The 24,700-nt window shown below is 32.8% G+C and overlaps 2 protein-coding genes across 2 annotated transcripts in view; both read left to right on the forward strand.

Moving 5' to 3' along the window:
- Positions 1–24,700, forward strand: part of LOC135139789 (U-Asilidin(12)-Dg3b-like) — a 134,005-nt gene that overhangs the window by 59,597 nt on the left and 49,708 nt on the right. The window lies entirely within an intron of this gene.
- Positions 46–22,325, forward strand: LOC135139711 (sine oculis-binding protein homolog). Its single transcript, XM_064070016.1, has 4 exons — positions 46–266; positions 15,436–15,568; positions 21,158–21,333; positions 21,380–22,325. The coding sequence occupies exons 1-4, from the start codon at positions 192–194 to the stop codon at positions 22,223–22,225; spliced, it is 1,230 nt and encodes a 409-aa protein (XP_063926086.1). The 5' UTR covers positions 46–191; the 3' UTR covers positions 22,226–22,325.

Consider the following 24,700-nt stretch of genomic DNA (forward strand, 5'->3'; position numbering starts at 1 on the left):
TGTGGCGCGAATACCCCACTTCGAGTACCAAAATAATCACAACATTATTGAAAAGCTCCGCTTGTAGTTCTCGTCGAAATTTTCCTGGTGTGCGCAGTATTGAGTAAATTTTGTTTTTCCACTTTTGTTCGAAGTAGTAGTGCGTGTTTAATTTGCACTGTTGTTTTTCGTTGGTGTTTTTTTTCTCATTTATGGAAGAAGCTGCCGCCGAAGAGACTCATCCGAAAGTTGCGATCAAGAAAGAGGCTCTCAACGATGATATAAAAGTGAGTAGTCGGGTTTGGGTAAGAAAATTAATTAATTAACGTGTCGGGTTTATTTTAAAATCGTGCTTTTTACAATGTCGGTTTAAAAATAGAATTCGTCATTGTTGATGTGATGTTCGGACGTAAAAGAGGGGGCTAGGGTATAATGTATGCGAATGTTTTTTGATTATTTTGTGGCGTTAAATGGGGGTTTTTGTCGTAATGTTCCACGTTAAAATTTAAATGCGTTGTAGGCTTGAGCACGGGCCTAACATGGATGTGTAATACGAACTCGTTACTTGATATGGGGATATCAAATGGCAGATGGCGTGCAACTGATACCCATCAGCCAGACATCGTAAATACACGTTATTTTATATCCTTGCATCTCTCGTTGGTTATTCTGTTGATGCCGATGTGGAAAATCATACTTAATAAAACGTGTTTAAATTAATTTGTTTTGCTAAAAACGCCCCTGAAAAATTTGCGCGATTTTCGACCCCGGCACATTGATGATAACACGCTTTTTTATCAAGCGGAAAATGAGTCCTGAAATGTGAAAAATGTTCATTTTAACTTGGAGTGTCGGATTCTCAAAGAATTTAAAAAGTTCGCAATTTTTTGTAATTAATAGTCCTAGTTGTTGTTTCTGAAAAATTCCTCGTTGTTGTTTCTGAAAAATGAGAATCTTCGTATTGTTTATTATTCTACTGGTAGTTGCAAAATAAAAACCGTAAATATTTGGAGATACCTTGAAAACTGTTGAATGGAAGACCTTAACAAAATTAAATTGAACAGACTCACATCAGGTGGCTTGAACAATTTTCGGACTCAAAAAGTTAATAACTAAATTTTGGAATTATCATAAAATTCCGAATATAATTTTAGAGAAGTGAGAACTCCGCTCCCGTTTTAGAGACCCTTACAATATAAAAATACAGCTATCACATTTGAAAAAATAAATAAAATTTGATTAGCGGTTTATCATTGTCACGGTGGTCTTAAAATACTCAAAATCGCAAAGCAATTGGTACGGTAGTTCTGAGGAACTAACTGTTCAAAGTATTATCAAGAGGTAAACCGCAAACAACGAAAACGGAAACCTGCAATTTCGTATTCAACTTACGAAAAAAAAAAATCGTAAAACTTTAAAAATGGGGTTAATTTCAAAAAGCATAGGTAATCCGTGTTTTAAAATAAATAACTATGAGAAAATATTATTAATAGGGGAAAAACAAAGGTCCAAGACATAAAAAATCTAATGTTTTTTACTAGGGGAAATTCGCTCCATTTTGGAAATCATACGCTCGACCTTAAAAAATACAATTAAAAAGCTAAATTAGAAAATTTGGACAGAATTGTGTCGTTTTTAAGAAAATGAAAAATATAGAAACGAATATGTATTTTAGTATAATTTTCCAAAATGACGTAATCTGATTATTAAGATATAATTTTAAGGTGAGATTTAAGCGGACAACTCCTAAAATTTACAAAAAACCGAGATTATCTGTTATCTGAGAAACTGAAAACTTGTGCTTTTTTTGAAACGATGTAAAATATTCTTGGGATCCCTGTTGCTCTTATTTTTGAAAGAGTTTGAAGGAATCTCGGGAGTCCTTTCTGTTTTATTTTTGAACGCTGCTGAAAAATCCCTGAAATTCCTGTTGTTTTTTTTTTTAAGTTTCGGAAGGAACATCGTTAACTCCTGTTTAATTTATGAAAGAGTTTGAAACAATCTTGGAAACCCTTCTGTTTCATTTTTGAAAGAGTTTAAAAGAATCTCGAGGACTCCTTCTTTTAAATTTTGAAAAAGTTTGAAAGAATCTCGGAGATCCCTTCTGTTTTATTCCTGAAAAATTGAAAAGAATCTCGGGAACTCTTGTTTTATTTTTTAAAGAATTTAAAAGATTGTCGGGACTCCTTCTGTTTTATGTTTGATAGAATTTAATAGAATCTCAAACACCCCTTCTGTTTCATTTTTAAAAGAGTTTAAAAGAATATCGGGGACACCTTCTGTATTATTTTTGAACGATTTTGAAAGAATTTCAACGATTCTTGGTGCCTTGTTTTTGAAAGTGTTTAAAAGAACCTTGGTAACCCCCTTTATTTTATTTTTGATAGAGTTTGAAAGAATCTCAGGGACGCCTTTCTATCTCTATCAAAAATACAACAAAAAGTTCTATTTTTGAAAGAGTTGGAAAGAATTCTAGGAACCGATTTTGTTTTATTTCTGATAGATTCTCGAGAATCTCATTTCATTAATTTTTGAAAAATTTTGAAAGATTCTCGATTCTTTTTTCAAAGAATTTAAAAGATTCTCTGGATCCCTGTTGTTTTATTTTTTAAAAGAGTTTGAAAGAATCTCAATGGTTTTTGTTTTATTGTTGAACGATTTTGAAAGAATCTCAAGAAGCTTCTATTTCATTTTTGAAAGAGTTTAAAAAAATCTCGAGGAGTCCTTGTGGTTTATTTTTGATATAATTTGATGAATCTCGGGGATTCCTTCTGTTAAATTTGGAAAAAGTTTGACAAAATCTCGGAGATTCATTTTGTTTTATTTCTGAAAAATGTAAAAGAATCTTGGGAACTCCTGTTCTATTTTTTTTTTAATTTAAAACAATCTCGAAATCCCTTGTGTTTTATGTTTGATACAGTTTAAAAGAATCTCAAGGACCCCTTATATTTAATTTTTGAAAAAGTTGAAAAGAATATAGGGGACGCCTTTTGTATTATTTTTGAACGATTTTGAAAGAATTTCAACGATTCTTGGTGCCTTGTTTTTGAAAGTGTTTAAAAGAACCTCGGTTACCCCCTTTATTTTATTTTTGATAAAATTTGAAAGAACCTCAGGGACGCCTCTCTATCTTTATCAAAAATACAACAAACAGTTCTATTTTTGAAAGAGTTGGAAAGACTCCTAGGGACCGATTCTGTTTTATTTCTGAAATATTCTCGAGGGTTTCTTCTGATTCTTTTTTAAAAAGAGTTTGAAAGAATCTCAATGGCTTTTGTTTTATTTTTGAACGATTTTGAAAGAATCTCGGGAACGCTTCTGTTTCATATTTGAAAGAGTTTAAAAGAATCTCGAGCACTCCTTCTGGTTTATTTTTGAACTAATTTGATGAATCTTGGGGATTTCTTCTGTTAAATTTTGAAAAAGTTTGACAAAATCTGGGAGATTCCTTTTGTTTTATTTCTGAAAAATTTAAAAGAATCTCGGGAACTCCTGTTTTATTTTTTAAAGAATTTAAAAGAATCTCGGCACCCTTTCTGTTTTATGTTTGATAGAGTTTAAAAGCATCTCAAGGACTCCTTCTGCTTCATTTTTGAAAGAGTTTAAAAAAATCTCAGGGATTCTTTCTATTTCTTTTTTGAATCTCAGAGACTCTTTCTGTTTTATTTTTGATATAGTCTGAAAGAATCTCACGGACGCAACTCTATCCTATGAAAAATACAACAAAAAATTCTATTTTTGATAGAGTTTGAAAGAATCTCACGGCATGCTTCTATTTTCTTTTTGAAATAGTTGGAAAGAATGTCGGGTACCTCTTTTGTTTTATTTTTGAAAAAGTTTGAAAGAATCTCGGGAGTGACTTTTGTTTTATTTCTGAAAGAATTTCGAGACTCCTGTTTTATTTTTGAAAGAGTTTAAAAGAATCTCGAGAACACCCTCTGGTTTATTTTCGAAATACTTTGAAAAATCTGGGGGATGCCTTCTGTTAAATTTTGAAAGAGTTTGAAAGAATCTGGGGGATCTCTTCTATTTTATTTCTAAAACAATCTCGAGAACCGTTGTTGTTTTCTTTTAAAAAGTTTAAAAGAATCTCTAGGATTCCTTCTGTTTAATTTTTGAAAGAGTTGAAAAGAATATCGGGGACGCCTTTTGTATTATTTTTGAACGATTTTGAAAGAATTTCAACGATTCTTGGTGCCTTGTTTTTGAAAGTGTTTAAAAGAACCTTGGTTACCCCCTTTATTTTATTTTTGATAAAGTTTGAAAGAATCTCAGGGACGCCTCTCTATCTCTATCAAAAATACAACAAACAGTTCTATTTTTGAAAGAGTTGGAAAGACTCCTTAGGACCGATTCTGTTTTATTTCTGAAATATTCTCGAGGGTTTCTTCTGATTCTTTTTTAAAAGAATTTAAAAGATTCTCGCGATCCCTGTTGCTTTATTTTTTAAAAGAGTTTGAAAGAATCTCGGGAACGCTTCTGTTTCATTTTTGAAAGAGTTTAAAAGAATCTCGAGCACTCCTTCTGGTTTATTTTTGAACTCATTTGATGAATCTTGGGGATTTCTTCTGTTAAATTTTGAAAAAGTTTGACAAAATCTGGGAGATTCCTTTTGTTTTATTTCTGAAAAATTTAAAAGAATCTCGGAAACTCTTGCTTTATTTGTTAAAGAATTTAAAAGAATCTCGGCACCCTTTCTGTTTTATGTTTGATAGAGTTTAAAAGCATCTCAAGGACTCCTTCTGCTTCATTTTTGAAAGAGTTTAAAAAAATCTCAGGGATTCTTTCTATTTCTTTTTTGAATCTCAGAGACTCCTTCTGTTTTATTTTTGATATAGTCTGAAAGAATCTCACGGACGCAACTCTATCCTATCAAAAATACAACAAAAAATTATATTTTTGATAGAGTTTGAAAGAATCTTAGGAACTCCTTAACTTTTATTTTTGAAAGAATTTAAAGTAATCTCAGGGATCCCTTCTGTTTTATTTTTAACAGACTTTAAGAGAATCTCAGGAACTGATTCTGTTTTATTTCTGAAAGAATCTCGAGAATCTCATTATATTAATGTTTGAAAAATTCTCGAGGTTTCGTGTGATTTTTTTTTTCAAAGAATTTAAAAGATTCTCGGGATCCATGTTGCTTTATTTGTGAAGGAGTTTGAAAGAATCTCACGGCCTGCTTCTATTTTCTTTTTGAAATAGTTGGAAAGAATGTCGGATACCTCTTTTGTTTTATTTTTGATAAAGTTTGAAAGAATCTCGGGGGTGACTTTTGTTTTATTTTTGAAAGAGTTTAAAAGAATCTCGAGAACACCCTCTGGTTTATTTTCGAAATACTTTGAAAAATCTGGGGGATGCCTTCTGTTAAATTTTGAAAGAGTTTGAAAGAATCTGGGGGATCTCTTCTATTTTATTTCTAAAATAATCTCGAGAACCGTTGTTGTTTTAAAAGAATCTCGAGAACTCCTTCGGTTTTATTTTTGAGAGAATTTAAAAGAATCTACGGGATGCGTTCTGTTAAATTTTGGAAGAGTTGGAAAGCATCTGTGGTTTTATTTATAAAGAATTTAAAAGACTCTCGAGAACTCATTCTGTTTTATTTTTGAAAGAGTTTAAAAGAAACTTGGGAAGTCCTTTTGTATTATTTTTGAACGATTTTGAAAGAATCTCAAGGATTGCTTTATTTTTGAAAAGGTTTGAAAGAATCTCAAAGATCCGTTGTGTTCTATTTTTGAAAGATTTAAACATAATGTCGGGAACTCTGTTTTCTTGTTGAAACAGGTAGATTTTGAAAGATTTTAAAAGATTCTCGGGATCCCTGTTGTGATGCATTTTTGAAAGAGTTTGAAAGAATTTGTTTTATTTCTGAAAGAATTTCGAGACTCCTGTTCTTTTTAGTTTTGAAAGAATTTGAGAAAATCTCGTAGACTCATTCCTTTTATTTTTGACCGATTTGGAAAAAATCTGAAGGATCACTATTGCTTTATCTGGCGGCTCCTTGTGTTTTATTTTTTAAAGATTTCAAAGAATTCAGGTTCAAATAAATTAAAAAACAAACAAGGGACTTTTGAAAAAAAAATTGTAAAACTTAAAAAATGTGGTTAGTTTAAAAAAACATAGGTAAATCGTGGTTAGATGAAGTTGAGAGTTGTAATTCTTAGAGAATGTGGGTGTTTGAAGATAATATAACTATGAAGAAACATTATTAATAGAGGAAAAACAAAGATCCAAGACATAAAATACACATCAAAAAAAAAAAACAAAAAAAAAACGTATTGTCCGTATTTTCTGCAATTTTTTCTGTTTTTTTTTTGCTCAGAAAATTCACCCCAATTGGGAAATCATACGCTCGGTAGTAAAAAAAATGGCAATTAAAAAGCTAAATTAGAAGATTTGGATTTATCGAGTTTGAGTTTATTGAATTTGCCCGAAGGCTTCATTTGGACAGAACTGTATCATAAATGAAAAACAGAAACCAATAATATTTTAGAAAGTTAAATATGTAGTTTTAAGACAAAAGTGGAAATTCTGCCAATTGAGATTGTTAAGATGTAATTTTAAAGTGAGACTTCAGCGGGCAACTAAAATTTACAAAAAATCCGAAAAACTGAAGACTTGCATGTTTGTATTTTTTTAATTTTAGGGGTCGTGAAACGTCATGGAAATATGAAATCAGGCATTCGTCATACAATTAGATAATATATGTAATATAACAAATTTTCAGAAAAAACACGAACTGTTGTAAGCTTCACGACTTTTTTAGAGAGAATTTTAATCGAATGACTCAAAAATGTGTTGTTTGCTCGCGGTGCCTTTTAATTATTTAATCCAATAAAGCCATAAACGTCAATACCAAGATGGAACGATTGGATGAGCCGTCAGAAGCATAAATTACAAGAAACGCTTTTGAAAACCGATATCCCTATCAGGTAGCCGTATTTTCGCAACTTCATTTACCTACCGCAAGGCACAAAAATATTTTAATTAATATAATGATGCAGAACGAAACCTATCGAACGTATCGAGTAACACATCCAGATTTTTGTCCTCCGCTATAGGCACCTCCACATATTCCATCCACCAAATAAAACCCACGAATAAAGCAAAAATCGCCGCAAAGCAAATTTCCATCAAATTCATAATCCACCGACACCGGCCCACCACGCACAAATTCGTTAGGGTCGAGCGAATCGGAGCTTTCAGTACGCAAGTAACATAATTCCCGTATTTATTAGAAACTAAACCCCATCAAAATTTGTTTATGTAACATCGTATTTTGAAATTAGTATGTTCGAAAATCAGTCCGATCTTTCAATTAATAAATCTGCCAATATCGCATTTCGGGTTCTAAAATACCATAATGGATCGCCGAATAAAAAGCGTTATTAACGAACGCGCCGAGGAGGCATCTCGCTCGTTTTTCTCGTTTCCGCTTACTTCTGGCGGATTCGCCGCTAACATTTCAATAGATAAACTCTTTGGCGGCAAAACTGTTCTGTCTGTATAATTAGAGACATTTTGAAAGACGACACCGTGGTGTATGTTTACGGCGCTCAACCAGCTACGCCCTCTTCGTCTCTTTAACTCCTCCGCAGAGGTGGGTATCTTATTTCGCAGCTCCACCTATATGTGTGCATCGGGTAGGGGAAAACGGGAAAAACGACGACGACGTTTGGCGATGCTAATATTAAGTACGTGCTTTTTCGCGGTCGTCGAACACGTCATTTCTATCGAGCGAGCAACATTGTTTGTAATCGGGTCATCCTCGGACAGGATTTAGCATGTCGCTGATTACCACACTGATAAATCTGAACTTGGAAAACCAGTCTAACAGTGACAGTTAAAGTCACAGCGAGATTGTTTAATAAATTGACGTAAAATTTAATTCAAAATAAAAAATCAGTCTATAAGAATCTTGGTTTCCGCTTTTTTGTTTTGTTTTTTTTTTTTTTCTCAAATATTAGGTTTGGAAAATTATCGGAAATTAAAATTAATTTTGTTATCAACTTTTCCATGACGCAGCGTTATCGTTTTAGAGAAAACATGCGGATTCAATTCCAGAGATGATTCGATTACAAAGTATGTTGCTGACCAATTAAATTATTGTTTTAAATACTTTTCGTATACGAATTTTTGCTGAAAAAAATGTCTTCGAGGCAGTGTGTGGGACAAAATCAAAAAATATCTGGCCTAAATTCAGAGTCAGCTTGAATCAGCTAAAAATTCTTATGAAATTATTATATTGGATTGATTTAATTTTAAACAAAAAATTACAAAAAAAATTTATAAAAATTTGAAAAATCTCTGAGGTCTCTGATGTTTTGTTTTTGAAAAAATATGTAGAAACCTTGGTAGCCCTAAGTGTCTTTTTCAATAATATGAAAGAATTTTGGCGTTCCCTTGTGTTTTATTAAAAAAAAAAAAGGAATCTCGGGACCCCTTCTTTTTATTTTTATAAGAGTTTAAAAGAATTTCAGCTACTTCTTATGTATCATTTTTTAAATAATTTGGAAAATCTGGGGGATTCTCCTATTTTATTTTTCACATAGTTTGAAAAAACCTCAGGGACCGATCCTGTTTTAAGGTTTTCTGAAAGAATCTCGAGTACCCAATTTGTTTTATTAAAGATGTTGAAAGATTTTCTAGACCTCCTTTTTTGAAAGAATTAAAGATTCTCGGGATCTTTGTTGCTTTATTTTTGCTAAGCATTTGACACAATACCAAAAACTCAGCTCCTGTTTAATTTACGAAAGAGTTTCAAAGAATTTCGGAAACTCTTTGTATTCTAATTTTTGACAGAGTTTGAAAACATGTCAGAAACCCCTTTTATTTTATTTTTGAAAAAGTTTGACAGAATCTCAGGGATCGATTCTGTTTTATTTCTGAAAGAATCTTGGGAACCGCATTTCTTTTATTTTTGAAAGATTTTGAAAGATTCTCGAAGACTTCTTGGACTTTTTTTAAGAATTTAAAAGAATCTCGGGATCCCTGTTGTTTTATTTTTGACAGAGTTCAACAGAATCTCAGGGACAGATTCTATTTTTTTCCTGAAAGAATCTCGAAACTCCGCTTGTTTTATTTTCACAAGAGTTTGAAAGATTCCTGTTTTTTTAAAGAATTCAAAAATTTCTCGGAATTTCTGCTGTTTTATTTTTGAAAGAGTTTTAAAGAATTTCGGAGAGTCCTTCTGTATTATGTTTGAACGATTTTGAAAGAATCTAAGGGTTCCTGTTATTTTGTTTTTGAAAGATTTTGACAGAATTCAAGAACTCTGTTTAATGTATAAAAGTGTTTCAAAGAATCTCGGAAAGCTTCCTATTTTATTTTTGATAGAGTTTGACAGTAACTCTGGGACTCCTTGTGTTTAATTTTGAAAGAATCTCAGAGATTCGTTCTGTATCATTTTACTTGTGTTCTATTTTTGAAAGAGTTTGAAAGAATCTCGGGAGTTTCGAATATTTTATTTTTGAAAGAGTCTGACATAATCTCAGGGATTGATTCTGTTTTATTTCTGAAAGAATCTTGGGAACCGCATTTCTTTTATTTTTGAAAGATTCTCGAGGACTTTTTGGACTTTTTTTTTTAAGAATTTAAAAGAATCTCGGGATCCCTGTTGTTTTTTTTTTGACAGAGTTCAACAGAATCTCAGGGACAGATTCTATTTTTTTCCTGAAAGAATCTCGAAACTCCGCTTGTTTTATTTTCACAAGAGTTTGAAAGATTCCTGTTTTTTTAAAGAATTCAAAAATTTCTCGGAATTTCTGCTGTTTTATTTTTGAAAGAGTTTTAAAGAATTTCGGAGAGTCCTTCTGTATTATGTTTGAACGATTTTGAAAGAATCTAAGGGTTCCTGTTATTTTGTTTTTGAAAGATTTTGACAGAATTCAAGAACTCTGTTTAATGTATAAAAGTGTTTCAAAGAATCTCGGAAAGCTTCCTATTTTATTTTTGATAGAGTTTGACAGTAACTCTGGGACTCCTTGTGTTTAATTTTGAAAGAATCTCAGAGATTCGTTCTGTATCATTTTACTTGTGTTCTATTTTTGAAAGAGTTTGAAAGAATCTCGGGAGTTTCGAATATTTTATTTTTGAAAGAGTCTGACATAATCTCAGGGATTGATTCTGTTTTATTTCTGAAAGAATCTTGGGAACCGCATTTCTTTTATTTTTGAAAGATTCTCGAGGACTTTTTGGACTTTTTTTTTTAAGAATTTAAAAGAATCTCGGGATCCCTGTTGTTTTTTTTTTGACAGAGTTCAACAGAATCTCAGGGACAGATTCTATTTTTTTCCTGAAAGAATCTCGAAACCCCGCTTGTTTTATTTTCACAAGAGTTTGAAAGATTCCTGTTTTTTTTTAAAGAATTCAAAAATTTCTCAGAATTCCTGCTGTTTTATTTTTGAAAGAGTTTTAAAGAATTTCGGAGAGTCCTTCTGTATTATGTTTGAACGATTTTGAAAGAATCTAAGGGTTCCTGTTATTTTGTTTTTGAAAGATTTTGAAAGAATTCAAGAACTGTTTAATTTATAAAAGTGTTTCAAAGAATCTCGGAAAGCTTCCTATTTTATTTTTGATAGAGTTTGACAGTAACTCTGGGACTCCTTGTGTTTAATTTTGAAAGAATCTCCGAGATTCGTTCTGTATCACTTTACTTGTGTTCTATTTTTGAAAGAGTTTGAAAGAATCTCGGGAGTTCCTAATATTTTATTTTTGAAAGAGTCTGACATAATCTCAGGGATTGATTCTGTTTTATTTCTGAAAGAATCTTGGGAACCGCATTTCTTTTATTTTTGAAAGATTCTCGAGGACTTTTTGGACTTTTTTTTTAAGAATTTAAAAAAATCTCGGGATCCCTGTTGTTTTATTTTTGACAGAGTTCAACAGAATCTCAGGGACATTTTCTATTTTTTTCCTGAAAGAATCTCGAAACCCCACTTGTTTTATTTTCACAAGAGTTTGAAAGATTCCTGTTTTTTTTTAAAGAATTCAAAAATTTCTCAGAATTCCTGCTGTTTTATTTTTGAAAGAGTTTTAAAGAATTTCGGAGAGTCCTTCTGTATTATGTTTGAACGATTTTGAAAGAATCTAAGGGTTCCTGTTATTTTGTTTTTGAAAGATTTTGAAAGAATTCAAGAACTGTTTAATTTATAAAAGTGTTTCAAAGAATCTCGGAAAGCTTCCTATTTTATTTTTGATAGAGTTTGACAGTAACTCTGGGACTCCTTGTGTTTAATTTTGAAAGAATCTCAGAGATTCGTTCTGTATCATTTTACTTGTGTTCTATTTTTGAAAGAGTTTGAAAGAATCTCGGGAGTTTCGAATATTTTATTTTTGAAAGAGTCTGACATAATCTCAGGGATTGATTTTGTTTTATTTCTGAAAGAATCTTGGGAACCGCATTTCTTTTATTTTTGAAAGATTCTCGAGGACTTTTTGGACTTTTTTTTTAAGAATTTAAAAGAATCTCGGGATCCCTGTTGTTTTATTTTTGACAGAGTTCAACAGAATCTCAGGGACAGATTCTATTTTTTTCCTGAAAGAATCTCGAAACCCCGCTTGTTTTATTTTCACAAGAGTTTGAAAGATTCCTGTTTTCTTTTAAAGAATTCAAAAATTTCTCGGAATTCCTGCTGTTTTATTTTTTAAAGAGTTTTAAAGAATTTCGGAGAGTCCTTCTGTATTATATTTGAACGATTTTGAAAGAATCTGAGAGTTCCTGTTATTTTGTTTTTGAAAGATTTTGAAAGAATTCAAGAACTCTGTTTAATTTATAAAAGTGTTTCAAAGAATCTCGGAAAGCTTCCTATTTTATTTTTGATAGAATTTGACAGTAACTCTGGGACTCCTTGTGTTTAATTTTGAAAGAATCTCAGAGATTCGCTCTGTATCATTTCACTTGTGTTCTATTTTTGAAAGAGTTTGAAAGAATCTCGGGAGTTCCTAATAATTTATTTTTGAAAGAGTCTGACATAATCTCAGGGATTGATTCTGTTTTATTTCTAAAGGAATCTTGGGAACCGCATTTCTTTTATTTTTTAAAGATTCTCGAGGACTTTTTGGACTTTTTTTTAAGAATTTAAAAGAATCTCGGGATCCCTGTTGTTTTATTTTTGACAGAGTTCAACAGAATCTCAGGGACTGATTCTAATTTATTTCTGAAAGAATCTTGAGACCCGGTTTGTTTTATTTTTGAAAGATTTATGGGGACTCCTCCTGTTTTGTTTTTTTTTTAATTTAAATATTTCTCGAGATTCCTGTTGAGTTTCAAAGAATCTGGGAAACCGTTCCTATTTTATTTTTGATAGAATTTGACAGTAGCTTTGGGACTCTTTGTGTTTTATTTTTGAAAGAGTTTAAATGAATCTCAGAGATTCCTTCTGTTTCATTCTACTTTGTTTTATTTTTGAAAGAGTTTGAAAGAATCTCGGGGGTTTCTAATGTTTTATTTTTGAAAGAGTTTGACAGAATCTCAGGGATCGATTCTGTTTTATTTTTGAAAGAATCTTGGAAATCCCGTTTCTTTTATTTTTGAAGGATTTTGAAAGATTCTCTAGAACTTCTTCCGCTTTTTTTATAGAATTTATAAGAATCTCGGGATTCCTGTTGTTTTATTTTTGACAGAGTTTGACAGAATCTCAGTTTGATTCTGTTTTATTTCTGAAAGAATCTTGAGACTCCTCCAATTTTTTTTTTTTTTGAAAAAATTTAAAAATTTCTCGAGATTCCTGTTGTGTTATTTTTTAAAGAGTTTTAAAGAACCCCGGGGAGTCCTATATTATTTTTGAACGATTTTGAAAGAATCTCTGGGTTCCTGTGATTTTGTTTTTGAAAGATTTTGAAAGAATATCAAGAACTCATTTTAATTTACAAAATACATATTTTCAAAGAATCTGGGAAACCGTTCCTATTTTATTTTTGATAGAATTTGACAGTAGCTTTGGGACCCCTTGTGTTTTATTTTTGAATGAGTTCAAATGAATCTCAGAGATTCCTTTTGTTTCATTTTACTTTTGTTTTATTTTTGAAAGATTCTCGAGAAATTCTTCCGCTTTTTTTTAAAGAATTTACAAAAATCTCGGGATCCCTGTTTTATTTTTGACAGAGTTTGACAGAATCTCAGGGACCGATTCTATTTTATTTCTGAAAGAGTCTCTAGACCCGGTTTGTATCATTTTTGGAAGATTTTGAAAGATTTTTGAGGACTCCTGTTTTTTTTTTTTTTGGAAGAATTTAAAAATTTCTCGGGATTTTGGTTGTTTTATTTTTGAAAGATTTTTAAAGAAAATCCAAAACTATTTAATTAAACAGATTTCTTTCAAAATCTTTTATATTTATAAAAGAGTTTCAAAGAATCTCGGAAACCATTCCAATTTTATTTTTGATCGAGTTTGACAGTAATTCTGGGACCCTCTGTGTTTTATTTTTGAAAGAGTTTAAATGAATCTCAGAAATTTACTTGTGTTTTATTTCTGGAAGAATCTTGGGAACCCCGTTTCTTTTATTTTTGAAAAATTTTGAAAGATTCTTGGGGACTTCTTCGTCTTTTTTTAAGAATTTAAAAGATTCTCGGGATCTTCATTGCTTTATTTTTTAAAGAGTTTGGAAACATTTCGGGGTCCCTATTGTTTTGTTTTTAAAAGATTTTGAAAGAATATTGCGAACTCTTGTTTAATTTATGAAAAAAATTATGAGTTTGAAAGAACCTTCCTATTTTATTTCTGATAGAGTTTGCAAGCATCTCAGGGATCCCTTGTGTTTGTATTAATTGTTTTTGTGTGTTATTTTTGAAAGAGTTTAAGAGAATCTCAAAGATCCTTCTCATTTCATTTTTGAAAAATTTTAAAGAAGTACTTTTGAAAGTGTTTGATCCTTCTGTTTGCTTTGGACAGAATCTTAAAGACCGATTCTGTTCTATTTCTGAAAGAATTTTGAGAATCCCAAGTGTTTATTTTTGAAAGATTTTGAAAGATTCTCGAGAACTGCTTCTTTTTTCTAAGAATTTAAAAGATTCCCGTGATCCCTGTTGTTCTATTTTTGAAAGAGTTTGAAAGAATCTTAGATAGCCTTCTGTTTCATTTTTGGAAGGGTTTAAAAGAATCTTGAGGACTCCTGTTTTATTTTTGAACTAATTTCAACAATCTCGGGGATCCCCTCTGTAAAATTTTGAAAGAGTTTGAAGGAATCTCGTGAGAATCCTTCTGTTTAATTTTTGAAAAAAATCTCTAGAACCCCTCTTGCTTCATTTTCGAAAGAGTTTAAAAGAATCTCAGGACACCTTCTATTTAAAGAGTCCAAACGAATCTCGGATATCCCTTGTGTTCTATTTTTGAAAGTGTTTGAAAGAATCTTGGACACTCGTTTGTTTTATTTTTGAAACGGTTAGAATTTCAGTTATAAATTATTACATTATTATCAAAATTCATCTCACAATCTTGAAATTGTAGATTATATTTGCTCTATATCATTTAATTACATTACATTTAAAAAAAATTCCTTAAATATGTTATTAAAGGATCAGATGGTAGAAGAAACCGATGAAATAATAATGATTCCAGAGTGAAAATTTTTTGTTGTTTCAACACCATATGTGCTGAATTCTTCTAACTTTGTTTCCTCTCTGCAAAAAATGCTTTCAAAATCAATTTTGGTCAATTATTTTCAGTTCCTTTCTACTATCGAGATCTAGTTTTATTGGTGATTAACTTGACTAATGAAAACTTTTTTTCGCCAATTTGCCTCGGTTTCCCATGCCGCTTTTCTTTCCCGGAAAATTTTGCGACGCTCCTGCCGACTCTCCCATCCCGCCATTAAAAATTCATAAATTAATTACTGTATTATTTTCCAGGGTAATATTTCGCTTGCTTAAATTTGTTTTATTTGCAGATGCATTTTTAGTTGCATCTAGTTACGAAGTGCATCGAATTTCTCGTTCTTTTTATCGCGACTCGTATTTCCCGCCGTCTTCCTTACGTTCTGCGAGTGAATTAAATAAACGTGATTTAATTTCAGGTGAATATTTTAATCGACTTTTCAACAACGCTTAACAAAAATAGCATTTTTGCCCCTCCATACTTGAAACTTTTTTCTTCGAAGCACCGTCGCACTTATGCAAATTGAAGCCGCGTTTGTACCTTGGAGCGGCTATCGTTTTCGCAAACTGCAACTCCTCGTGTTAAAACTGCATCAAGAGAGAAACGCGATATGTAGGAATGAAACCGGGGGATCCAATTTCGCCTTCTCTTAAACAAGCATCGGGTAGCTCCGATTATTAATAACAGCGCCGTTTAATTAGAATAGGAAACTAGGCGTAGACACCCTGGCCTAACAAATACCCAACACCTGAGTGTCGTGGATTTTTTCCGCTAAATTGATTAGCAATCGGCTTACGAATAGGTTGAGGAAATTCCTGGCGTTGGGGAGATTTTACTGTATTGAGTCACTGGTGGTGTGTTGCAGGAATTTGCCGAGACAGCCATGAACGAGCTTCTGGGCTGGTATGGGTATGGTAATGCCAATCACAGGGATGCGAGGGCGTGCAGGTCGCATTCTGGAAGCAACAGCTCTGGACCGGAGTCCCCGAAGTTTAACGGTAAACCGTTTCATTTCATTATTTTACATAATCAGCGATCCTAATTTTCGTTCTCTCATCATCACACGATGTAAAAAGAGGATATTTAAAATTAGAAATTTCCGCGGTTTCATTTTTAAATATTTTTCTAATCAGATTTTAGAACAAAATAGGCAGGAAAAACTTTAACAGGCAAAAACAAATAGGGCTCAAATAATCTCCCCTAGAATCCGCCCTTTACTCGTTATTGTTCAATCAATGATCGTAATTACAAGAATGTTAATCAGTATTAAATTGCTCGTTAGAATTATGGAAAAGTATTCAAATTACTCGCGGTCGGAATTCATAATTGCATTTTTTATGCCGGACTTATCCACAGCCGGAAATGTATGCACAAAAACATTCATGAAAAATTCAGCCCAAAAATCATCCGCCGAATTATTTATTCAACACCTAGTGTTTTGTTAGCACAAAAACGGGGCGGGAAAAATCCACAACGCGTAGCACCTCCAACTTCCAGGTACGAATTTTCCATTGTGCGAAGAAGTTTTATCGATAATTTCCTTGAAACGTGCCTCAGCATGTATGCTATTCGTGGAATTCCGTTGCCAATCAAAATATTTCGAACCTTCTTCACGGTTAAACATGCACAATTAACACCTGATTGATGACACGCTTCTATTGGACTTTGTTGGTGCGAGGGGTGGAGTTCCCGGAAATATCAAGCTGCCCTATTTCGTTTCGTTCTTGAGGCTTTGTTCGGGACACATAGACAGAGACATTGGACGTAATTAATCAAATGCTTCCGTTTGTAATATCTATGAATGCGATTTTTGTAGTTAGATTGTAGTCGAAGGTTGTCCTCAGTTTTCCTTCCTAAATAATTAATGTGGTTACATTTTTCGGATCAAAATTGCGTACTGTTACTAAATATGCGAAAGCAATATAACAAACTAAAATTTTCTCTTCACAAATGATCGCAGAATAATTTCGCTAGCTTTCTCTTTTTTATTTCTGTCAATTTTTATAATGAAAAACTGCTTTTTATTTTGAGTTCAATTTGATCATTTTTGTGGTAGTTTCATTTATTTTCAGATTAATTAGGTATTTAGTTGATAATATAGCAGTCTCTGACAATTTTGTTCGTTCACCATTCTGTTCTTGAAGCCTACTTTTTTTGTCAATGAAGAATTACTGATTTACTACTTTTGCTCAATTTCATGTTAAAAATTTCTAAGAACAGGAAATTAATTAATTATGAAATAAAAAAAATATACATGAAAAAAATTGTAGAGAATAGAGATATAGTTTACTTTAAAACAGTAAATTGTTTTCTTTTCATTTTTGTTTTCTTTGTGATTCTTTTTAGCACTTTGGACAAAATGAATTTTGAATATTTAGAAATATCTAACTTGCAAATTTTCCCTCTTTACTTATGTATGACATTCTGATTTCTTATGAATTAGGTAGCTCTTTGGAGCCACCTGTACTTATTCTTAACACTTTTGTAATCAGTTTTTGTTTCATGGATTTATTTTACAGTATATTTTTGCTTTGTTCCTCCTCACGAGGCATTTTCTCGGCCTGATTTTTTGTCACTTTTATTCCGCCTTTTTTTCCGCTGCATTTTTTTCGGTTTTTTTTCTTGCATTTTTTCTTTTCTTCGTCATATTCTTTAATCGCGGATTTCGACTCTTTTTGTCACTTATGGTCGCTTTTTTTGTTACTTGCTTTCATTTTTTCCTGTCTTTTTTTTGCTGCGGTTTTATACTTTTTTTTTGTAACCGCGTTTTTCGTTACTCCTTTTTGATAACGTCTTTTTGTTTGCCTTTTTTTTCGTCCTTTTTTGTGACCTTTTTCCTTATTGCTTCTTTGTGATTATTTGGCTTCTTTTTTCTTTTCGTTTATTTGTAATCTTTTTCGCGTTCTTCTAGTCACTTTTTGTCCAATATTTTGGGGCTTTTTTTGATCCTCTTTCCCGTCATTTCTTGTGCTTTTTGGTGCTTTTTAGCCCCCTTTTCCGTCGTTTTTTGTCACCCTCTTTTTCCAGTTTTTTTTCCACACTTTTCTTTTTTAAGTAGTCATTTTTTTGTCGCGATTTTTTTATTTTCTTCGCCGCAATTTTTTAAGACACTTTTTCCATTATTTGCCGCTTTTTTCATCTTTTCTGGCGTCCTTTTTTATTTTTTTGGTTTCTTTATCGTTCTTTTGCTTGTAGAATTTTCTCTACCTACTTTCTTCATTTCCACTGTTTCTTTCATCCTGTTTTTTTGTCGCATTTATGACCGTTTTTTTGTCATTAGTCACTTTTTTTTTGTACTTTTAGACATTTTTGTGTGTTTTTTTTTCTTTTTTTTTGGTCGTTTTTTTGTCGCTTTTTTTTGTCTTCTTTTTTTTTCTCGATTTTTTTGTTGCATTTTTTTTGCCGAATTTTTTGTGGACTTGTTTTGTCAGCTTTTTTTTTGCTCCTTTCTTTCGCCTTTTTTTGTCGTTGTTTTTGTTATCCTTTCTTTTTGCCTTTTTTCGAATTTTCGTTGTCACTTTTTTTGTCGCCCTTTTCTCATTTTCCCCATTTCTTTTGTATCGTTTTTTTTTTCTGGTTGCCCTTTTTTTGTTTTTTTTTTGCCTTTTTCCCATCGTTTTTGTCGTCCATTTTTTCACTTTTTTTCGAATTTTCTCAATTTTTCCCATTTCTTTTGTATCAGTTTTTTGCTTGTTGCTTTTTTTTCTCTTTTTTTTGTCGACTGTTTTGTCGTCCTTTTTTTGTAACGTTTTTTATCGCCTTTATGTTCGTATTTTTTTTGTCATTCGACGTTGTCTTCGTTACATTTTTTAGTCTCTTTTTCACTCAACTTTTTTAATCGCTTTTGTTGCCTTTGTCTTTTCGCCTTTTTCTTGTCCTTTTTTTGTTGCATGTTTTTCGTCAATTTCTTTGTGGACATTTTGGTCATTTATTTGCCGCTTCCTCTGTAATTTTATTGTTGTTTTTTGTTGTATTTTTGTCGCCCTTTTTTCCTGTAATTTTTTGTCACCATCTTTTTTTTGGTGTTTTTTTTTTTTATTTTTTATCGCAATTTTTATGACTCTTTTTCCATTCTTTGTCGGTTTTTCCCCCTTTTTTTGAATTTTTCTATTTGTCATATTTTTTAGCCTTTTTTCGCCTTTTTTTTTGGTGCTCTGATTTTTTTTGTTTTTATCGTTTTCTTTCTTAACTTTCTTTTTGCTCCTTTTTTTCATTCACAGTTTCTTTCATTCTCTTTTTTTTTCGCCTTTAGGACCGTAGCTTTTTGTCATTCGCAACTTTTTGTTGCATTTTTTAAACTTTTTTGGTCTTTTTTTATAATCTAATTTTTTTGTCTTTTCTTGTTGGTTTTTTTCCCCTTTTTCCCATCGTTTTTGTTGTCCTTTTTTTCACTTTTTTCGAATTATCTCAATTTTCTCCATTTGTTTTGTATAGGTTTTTTTGCTTGTTGCCTTTTTTGCTTTTTTTTTGCCGACAATTTTCTTGTCCTTTTTTGTAACGTTTTTCATCGCCTTTATGTCCGTACTTTTTTGACATTCGACATTTTCTTTGTCGCATTTTTTAGTCTATTTTTTTTTCTAAATTTTTTTAATCGCATTTTTGTTGTCTTTGTCTTTTCGCCTTTTTCTTGTCGCCTTTTTTTTTGTTGCATATTTTTGTGTTTTTTATTTGTGGCCATTTTGGTAATTTTTTTTGCCGGTTTATTTGTATTTTTTTGTTTTTGTTTGTTGTATTTTTGTCGCCCTTTTTTTCTTGTAATTTTTTGTTACCCTTTTCGCCTTTCGCCTTTCTCTTTGGACTTTTGTTCCTTTCATCCTGTTTTTTTTGTCGTATTTATGACCGTTTTTTTGTCATTAGTCATTTTCTTTGTTGCATTTTTTAGGCTTTTTTATTCTGTTTTTTGGTCGTTTTTTTTTCGAATTTTTTTAGCATCTTTTCACTCGATTTTTTGTAGACACTTTTTTTGTTGCATTTTTCTTGTCTTTTTTATGCTGTTTTTTTTTCGCCTTTTTTCTCATCGTTTTTGTCGTCCTTTTTTCGCCTTTATTTCGCATTTTTGTGGTCACTCTTTTTTTTAGTCGTCTTTTTGTAGCCCTGTTTTGATCACTTTGTGTTGCCTTTTTCTTTTCGCCTTTTTCTTGCTACCTTTTTTTTGTTGAATGTTTTTTGTCTTTTTTTGTGTTCTCTTTGTCATTTATTTGCCGCTTCCTTTTGTCTTTTTTTATTCTTGTTGTTGTGTTTTTTCGGCTTCTTTTTTCCCAGCATTTTTTTCCTAACTTTTTTAGTCGCTTTTTTCGTTGCCTTTTTTTGTCGGGTTTTCCCTAACTTTTTTGACGCATTTTTGTGTCACTTTAATTGCATTATTTCACGTTTTTTTCGTCGCTTTTTTTCACTTTTTATTGCTCTTATTTTTTTTAGATTTCTGTCGCCACTTTTTTGTTGCCCTTTCTTAATTTTTTTTGCTCTTTTTTATATTTTTTGCCTTTTTTTGCTCTCTTTTTTCGTCGACTGCTTTTTTTTCATCCTGTATTTGTAGTTTTTTTTGCCAATTTTGTCGTGTTTTCTCGTCTTTTGTTGTAACTTTTTGGGGCGCTTTTTTGTATTTTTTTTTGTTGCGCTATTTTTTCGTGTTTTATTCCTTTTTTACCCTTTATTTCTATATTTTTTTTTTTGTTTTTTCTCCATTTCTTTTTTTTGTCGATCTTTCTTTTATCCTTTTTTAGGTAACCTTTTTTATATCGCTTTTATGGTTACTTTTTGTAGCCTGATTCGTGGCGTTTTATTTTCTTTTATTTAAATAACCTTAAACCATGGAGGTAGAATCATCCTACTTTTATGTTTTAAACTAATTTTTATTGTTACTATTTTCATATTTATTTTATTTTCTTAATCATATTTCGGCGAAAACCTGCGTATTTTTTTTTTTCATTGTTATTACTACATGTGTATCTGTCACCGCAAAGTTATTTATTTTTTAATTTTTGTTTAAATGTGTCATTCCTCAAAATTTGTACGTTTCGTGTTGATGTGTACATGGTCCATGAAAATAAACTACCGGCAAATTTTGACTAGTTAGTGTTATATAGTTGGGCATTTGTTGTTTTGTTTGCTTTCAATATTTATTTAGTATGTTTTTCAATATTCGATAATAATAGGACAGGTATATACAAAACAAAAATCAGTGTAAATAAAATTCGTAAGACAGTTGTAACAATTTTCGTACACCTGGCACTCGACTCATCCCCAACATCTTTTTTATTCTTGTCCAACACCACCTTCCGCGTCCTCCTCTACACCTTCGCTGCACCCAAAGCCGAACTTTTTGCCTCCGCTCTATAAACCTGAATCTAGGGCTGGCATTTTCGTTTTAGGCGAATCTGTAAGATAATCCCAGCGGTTATTTCTAGACTGTGTAATATTAGCCCGCGCGTGTCCGTGATGCCTTTACCTCTCGTACGTTTTACGCCAACTTTGAAATATGGGAACCATTTATTTGATCTCTGGCCACGTGCGACCGAATCAAAACACCGCTTTACCAAATTTAAACCCACGACTCGATTTTTGCTAACACTGCATTAAAATTCCAGAGGGCTGCGGCTGGTGCGGCAAGACTGTGGACGAAAACACGGGCTTGTCTTCGGCAGCGGCGACCTTCTGCTCCGAGCTGTGCTTCTCCCAGTCGCGCAGAGCCAACTTCAAGAAGAACAAAACGTGCGACTGGTGCAGACACGTCCGACACACCGTCTCGTACGTCGATTCCCAGGTAACAAAGATCCCTGGATTACAAGTATGTCAAGTCTTGCTTGCAGGACGGAACGTCCCAACTCCAATTCTGCTCAGACAAATGCCTCAACCAGTACAAGATGCACATCTTCTGGAGGGAAACCCGCGCCCACCTCGAGATCCACCCGCACATCCACGGCGACGAGTCCTCGGGGACGCTCATCACCCCGGACCTCTGGATGAACAAATGCAAGTCACCCGAGACCCAGCTGTCACCTTCATCGTCGCCCAAGCTGGAAACCCGACAGCAAACTTCACCCTTGCCCCTCATCACGGTGGCGCACCCGTCGAAGTTGATGTCGCTTCCGCTGAACGACGACTACAAGAGACGAGGCAAGGTGCAGAAGAAGAGCAAGAAGAAGAGCTTGAGCGTGCCGGCTGTTAGTAACAAGTCGTTCTCCAGCGAGATGCCCCAGGATTTGAGAGTGAGACACACTCCGACGGACTTCGAGAGTTCGAGGCTGAGGGGCGACGAACCTAAGGCGGCGAGTGTGGCGGAGGCCGACTCCAGGCTGGACCAGCAGGGATGTAGCGACGAAGCCGCTAATCGCAGGAAGTTGCTGGATAGTTTAGTACCGCCTCCGACAATCTTGGTACCGTACCCTCTGATTCTACCTTTACCTATACCTATTCCTATACCCATTCCTGTACCAGTTCCAAATGGTGTTTTAAGTAAGAATTGTAAAGACGATGAGAAAAAGCACGTGGATGTGTGCGTCCAGACGGAGGAGGAGGAGGCTAGTCAAAGGGTGAACGAAGTCGTCGAGGAGGATAACGAGAAGGCGAACGTTAGACCTTCCAGAAAAAGGAAACGAATCGTAGAAAAGAAGTCGAAGTTCGTCATTAAAAATAAGAAGATTCTCTCCACTTAAATGTAACGAGTTTATGGATAATTTATATTTTTCTTATTTCTCTTTTGGTATTTATTGTTATGTACATACACTTTAGTAATAAAAGTGGTAGTCGAAAGTGGCCTTAGTTGTGTTCTTAATAAACAAAAAACTAACCTTGGTTGTCTTTCAACCACGAAAGTAATGGTACTTTTGTATTGCGATGGATGCGAATCGGACGAATTGTCACTTTTATGTTTCTCGACGTTTCATGACCCCTACAGTACGATTTTTTTTTTAATATATAGAGACATGTTGTCAGTTTCTTGTTGGGAAAAGAAAACTTCGTATATTAAGAAAATACGGACAAAATATAAGCCCCGCCCACCCACCCCTTCTCAATTGTAATGAATGTTTTATTCATCATGAGCTGAAGGGCGGAGTTTAGTCTGCAGAATCCTCATTTTTCTACAAGAAATTATCATGTGAAATATGTTTTCAAAGGGGTAGATTTTTTATAGAAATATTGATTCTATAATTAAACTCCGCCCTTCGGTCTGATTAGGATTGAAAAACTCGTCACAATTGAGATCGGGGCGGGTGGGTTGGGCTTAATTTTTTTTTTTTTAATATATATATAGAGATTTCTTTCAACAATAGGAAAGTTAAACATGTTGTCAGTTTCTTATTGGGGAAAGAAGACTTCATATATTAAGATAAAGTGGACAAAATATACGCCCCGCCCATCGACCCCCTCTCAATCGCGATGAATGCTTTATTCATCGTGTGATGAAGGGCGGAGTTTAGTTGCGAAATCCTCATTTCTCCACAAGAAATTATATGTGAAATATGTTTTTATTTAAAAGGGTTGAATTTTTTATAATAATATTGATGCTACAATTAAACTCCGCCTTCGGTTTGATTAGGAATGAAAAACTCATCACAATTGAGATCTGGGCGGGTGGGTGGGGCTTAATTTTTGTTTTCTTTTTTTTAATATATAGCGTGTTCTTTCAACAACAGGGTAATTAAACATGTTGTCAGTTTCTTGTTGGGAAAAGAAGATTTCGTATGTTAAGAAAAGATGGACAAAGTCTAAGCCCCGCCCACCCACCCCTTCTAAATTGTGATGAATGCTTTATTCATCGATAGCTGAAGGGTGGAGTTTAGTTGCAAAATCCTCATTTTTCTACAAGAAATTATCATATGAAATACGTTTTTAAAACGGTAGAATTTTTTAGAAAAATATTAATGTTACAATTAAACTCCGCCCTTCGGTCTGATTAGGAATGAAAAACTCATTACAATTTAGATCTGGGTGGGTGGGTGGGGCTTCATTTTTGTTTTTTTTTACTTCCCGAGCGTAAGCAAAGGAAGTATTGTAATCGAGTCCGTCGGCCGACTCTCTACTTTTACGTTTTCTCGATCTTTCATGACCCCTAGAAGACGAAGAAATAGGTCTCCCATTTCCGTCTGTCTGTCCGTCTGTCCGTCTGTCCGTCTGTCCGTCTGTTGTCACGGATTTTTATTAGACAGATAATCTCCGAAAGTACTCGACCGATTGTTGTGAAATTTTGTACTTATATTAAGAATATCATGTAGATGGTAAAACGCTAACCAAAATTTGTCTAATCATCCCCACCACTAATGCGATGACGTCACTTCAAAATTGTACATAGTAAATGGGTTTTCAATTGTATAAAATAACATAGTCCTACACATGTAGTTTACAACTCTGAATCGACTTTTCACCCGAAACGTCCAGATTTTTGGAAAAAAAATCAAAATTATAAAACAACATTTTGAAATTTAATTTTTAATCTGATAACCAGAATGCTTTGAAATGTTGCAGATGTTTTAAGGCTATAAAGAGCATCATAAATCTTTAGTCAAAAAATATTTGCTTATCCCCTCCAAAAACTTGATGACGTCAGCTCAAAAGTTTGTGGAATAAATCATATCTAAAATGTACAAAATATGATGAGTCTGTACTTGTGAACTATCACTCCATTAATATTTTTTGGATTTGCATATACAGGGTGACTCAAAAAAATTAATGAATGCGTAAATATATTTTATTGATTTAATCAGGAACTACAAAACCGAATGCTCTGAAATCTTGCAGATGTTTTAAGGTCATAAAGAGCATAATAAATGTTTAGTCAAAATATATTTGCTTATCCCCTCCAAAAACTTGATGACGTCAGCTCGAAAGTTTGCCAAATAAATCATATCTAAAATGTACAAAATATGATGAGCCTGTACTTGTCATTTATCACTCCATTCATATTTTTTGGATTTGCATATACAGAGTGACTCAAAAAAATTAATGAATGCGTAAATTTATTTTATTGATTTAATCAGGAACTACAAAACCGAATGCTTTGAAATCTTGCAGATGTTTTAAGGTTATAAAGAGCATAATAAATTTTTAGTCAAAATATATTTGGTTATCTTCTACAAAAAACTGATGACGTCAGCTCAAAAGTTTTCCGAATAAATCGTATCTAAAATGTA

Source organism: Zophobas morio, unplaced genomic scaffold (assembly GCF_036711695.1).
Source record: "Zophobas morio isolate AGI-343-1 ecotype UQ-CSIRO unplaced genomic scaffold, CSIRO_AGI_Zmor_V1 ptg000033l, whole genome shotgun sequence".
Lineage (NCBI taxonomy): Eukaryota > Metazoa > Arthropoda > Insecta > Coleoptera > Tenebrionidae > Zophobas > Zophobas morio.